The sequence below is a fragment of the Camellia sinensis genome, chromosome 11 (genome assembly GCF_055761805.1).
Source record: "Camellia sinensis isolate YWXY chromosome 11, ASM5576180v1, whole genome shotgun sequence".
In the NCBI taxonomy this organism is placed as follows: domain Eukaryota; kingdom Viridiplantae; phylum Streptophyta; class Magnoliopsida; order Ericales; family Theaceae; genus Camellia; species Camellia sinensis.
In genome coordinates, this window is record NC_138971.1 from 93,354,563 (window position 1) to 93,358,107 (window position 3,545).

The 3,545-nt window shown below is 39.4% G+C and overlaps 1 protein-coding gene across 1 annotated transcript; it reads left to right on the forward strand.

Moving 5' to 3' along the window:
* Positions 1–1,376: 1,376 nt before the first annotated feature.
* Positions 1,377–3,232, forward strand: LOC114266708 (uncharacterized). The gene has a single exon (XM_028207625.2). It carries the CDS (start codon positions 1,790–1,792, stop codon positions 2,858–2,860), a length of 1,071 nt encoding a protein of 356 aa, XP_028063426.1. The 5' UTR covers positions 1,377–1,789; the 3' UTR covers positions 2,861–3,232.
* The last annotated feature ends 313 nt before the right edge of the window (positions 3,233–3,545 follow it).

Below are 3,545 nucleotides of genomic sequence, written 5' to 3' on the forward strand. Positions count from 1 at the left end.
TTTTAGTTTATAACTATTTAAGTAGGTTAAAATATAACCTAAGGGTGACGTGACATTGTGGTTAAGGCTTGGGGTTTAAGTCCCAAGGTCACAGGTTCAATTCCCTCTCCCTTGGGCCAATCTCTTAGGCAAAGCACAGTTGATTAGGATGTTGGATCTCAAGTTGTTTAATTAGCACTTGGTGTGAGTTCAATACTCCCCCGTTGTGCGAGTCCTGACTGAAGCGGAGGTTGTCTTGGGAGGTCGGGGCAAGTTCTCAGGTTATAAGCGGAGGTTTGTCTTGGAAGGTCGGGGCAAGTTCTCAGGTTATAAGCGGAGGTTGTCTTTGGAGGTCAGGACAATATGTCTTGGGAAGTCGGGACAAGTTCCCAGGTTATAGTCTCCTAGCTTAGAACGGCTAACATCAAGTTATAAGCGGAAGTTGTCTTGGGAGGTCGGGGCAAGTTCTGAAGTTATAGTCTTGCGAGTCCTGACTTAAGCGGAGCATGTCTTGAGAGGTTGTCTTGGGAAGTCGGGACAAGTTCCCAAGTTATAGTCTCCTAGCTCGGAACAAGTTATGAGGTTATAGTCTTGCGAGTCCTGACTTAAGCGGAGCATGTCTTGGGAGGTTGTCTTGGGAAGTCGGGGCAAGTTCCCAAGTTAGTCGGGACAAGTTCCCAGGTTATAGTCTCCTAGCTTAGAACGGCTAACATCAAGTTATAAGCGGAGGTTGTCTTGGGAGGTCGGGACAAGTTCTGAGGTTATAGTCTTGCGAGTCTTGACTTAAGCGGAGCATGTCTTGAGAGGTTGTCTTGGGAAGTCGGGGCAAGTTCCCAAGTTATAGTCTCCTAGCTCGGAACAAGTTCTGAGGTTATAGTCTTGCGAGTCCTGACTTAAGCGGAGCATGTCTTGGGAGGTTGTCTTGGGAAGTCGGGGCAAGTTTCCAAGTTATAGTCTCCTAGTTCGGAACGGCTAACAGGACACTCTGGTGATCTCTGTAAGGAGCGTTGTCTTGGACCTGCAGGAGGATAGAGAGGATTCCTGTAGCACAAAAAAAAAAAATGGTTAAAATATTTATATCTGAGAAGAACGTTCGATTTTTTTTTTATAATTGAATGTAATATTTGTGAAAGAAAAAGTAAAATAATTATGAATTTGATGTGATATCTTATCGTATTTTATTTTATTTTTTATGAATTTTAGTTAAAATAATCAATTTTTAACTTTCCAAATACTTTTAAAATGTCACATCTAATTTATAATTATTTTACATTCTCTCTTACAATCATCAAATTAATTAAAAAAAATTAAAAAAATAATTAACTTTTTAAACACAATTATTTTAATCAAATTAAAATAAAAAAAATAATCAATTAAAATAATCAATTTCCTAACCGGCCTTCGTTAGAATTGTTGACAATCCGCCCATCATCTCCGCCGTGAGAGCTGTCTCCAACGCCCCTCCTCTCACGTGATTCCGCTTCCAGCACCCACGTGCTTCTCTCTCTCTCTCTCTCTCTACCCATTTTGTCAAATCCTCTGCTCACCCTTCACACTTCCAGATCGACCCCCTCTCTCTCTCTCTCTCTCTCTCTCTCTCTCTACACACACACACAAACAAAGGTATGAATCAAAGCTCAATGCGGATCGCCATTGCCATCTTCTATTACAGAGGTATGTATACCTACGAGTGTATTGGGTTAAAATCTGATTGAGCCTTTCAAAATTCCCACTGATTGATGAATTAAAAGGGTTGGTTTGTTATACGCAATTCATTATGTATGTATATATGTATGTTCATTGATTTAAAATGGAAGCTTCTAGTGGAATTAGTCCTAGAAATCCCAACAAGCATGATGTTGATGATGACCCATATCAAAATGTTCACACTGAATCACTCGACCATAGCATTCGATCTGATCATCAGTTTCATTCCACCAGTGCATTGGAAATTCTAAGAGAAACTGTTCGAATTCTTCGATACAATTTGATTGGATTCATGGGTATTGCAGCTTTCCTTGTATGTCCTGTATCAACTGTTCTTTTATCCAATGTGTTAGTTGATCAATCCATTGTCAAGAGACTCACTATAAGGCTTTTGTTAGTGGCCAAGTCCAGTGGACTTCCTCTTAGGCCTTTTATCAAACAATCTTGCCAAAAGTTTTCAGAGATGGTCATTTCATCAACAATGTGCTTCCCTTTGTATATCACATTGTCTCTCTTGTCGAAAGCCGCGATCGTTTACTCGGTGGATTGTACTTATTCAAGAAAGAAATTTGATGTGTCCAAGTTCTATGTAATTGTTACTAAGATTTGGAGGCGTCTCGTTTCGACATATTTGTGGGTGTGTATGGTGATTACTGGTTGCCTTACACTGTTTCTTGTTCTTCTGGTTGCTGTGAGCAGCTTATTTTCGATAATTGGGTTTGGTTCTGATTTAATTGTTTATCTCGCGATGATAGCAGGGCTTGTGTTCTCAGTCATTTTCGCAAATGCTATCATAATTTGTAACATTGCTATTGTAATCTCTGTATTGGAGGATGTTTCAGGCCCTCTGGCATTGTTGAGGTCTAGTGTACTGATTAGGGGTCAGACTCAGGTGGGTCTTTTGATATTTCTTGGATCAACAATTGGTATGGCGTTTGTGGAGGGTTTGTTTGAGCATAGAGTGAAGACGCTGAGCTATGGAGATGGGTCTTCGAGGGTATGGGAAGGACCCCTTTTGGTGCTTATGTATTCGTTTGTGGTGCTTATCGATTCCATGATGAGTGCAGTTTTCTACTTTAGTTGTAGATTTAATAGCATGGAAGCTTTAAATGGAGAATGTCAATCAGTTTTAGAAGCCATGACCCTTTCCCCTGGATCTATAGGTTTTGAATGACACTTGTTATATGATACGAAAAGATTTTTTCCAAGTAAATGACAAAAATATGGGTGCCACAATGGGAATTTCAAGACTTTCTTGCCAATCTTGCATTCTTGGGCCGCCGATGAGGAAGGATGTCTTGGTGAACTATCCCATTCAAGCAGGCAGACAACCTTATGCGTCTCATTAAAGTTTTAGTGATAAACAAATGTAGGAGCTGCAAAGGGTGACATTTGAAGGCATGGTAACTCCAACATTGTTGGACTAGTTATATTTCTTGTTTTCATTGATAGTTAATACAATTTCTTGAAGTTATTCGACCCTTGTTTCACCTGTTACACCTTATGATATAGCATTCAATAATATTTTTCACACATTTGGCTTCCACTGCTTCAGAAACTACTGTCTCGGGAATAATTCAGAGTAGAAAAACTTTGAATATGAGTTTGATATTTTGTATCAAAAAAGGGAATCATATATTGTTACTTTAGGTGTTTCACACTCATTTTTCTAATTCTAAAAATTGTCCATACAATGTAGCAGTGCTATTTTTTGCATCTTCTGTAATGGGAGCGTGTAGGGACTTGCTCTTGTAGTGATATTTGTTTATTTTAGGACTTGAGTTGCTCTAAATTCTGGATCTGGACTTCTTTGTGCCTAAAATGAGTCCAATTTATGAGATGTACTGATTTGAAGGGAA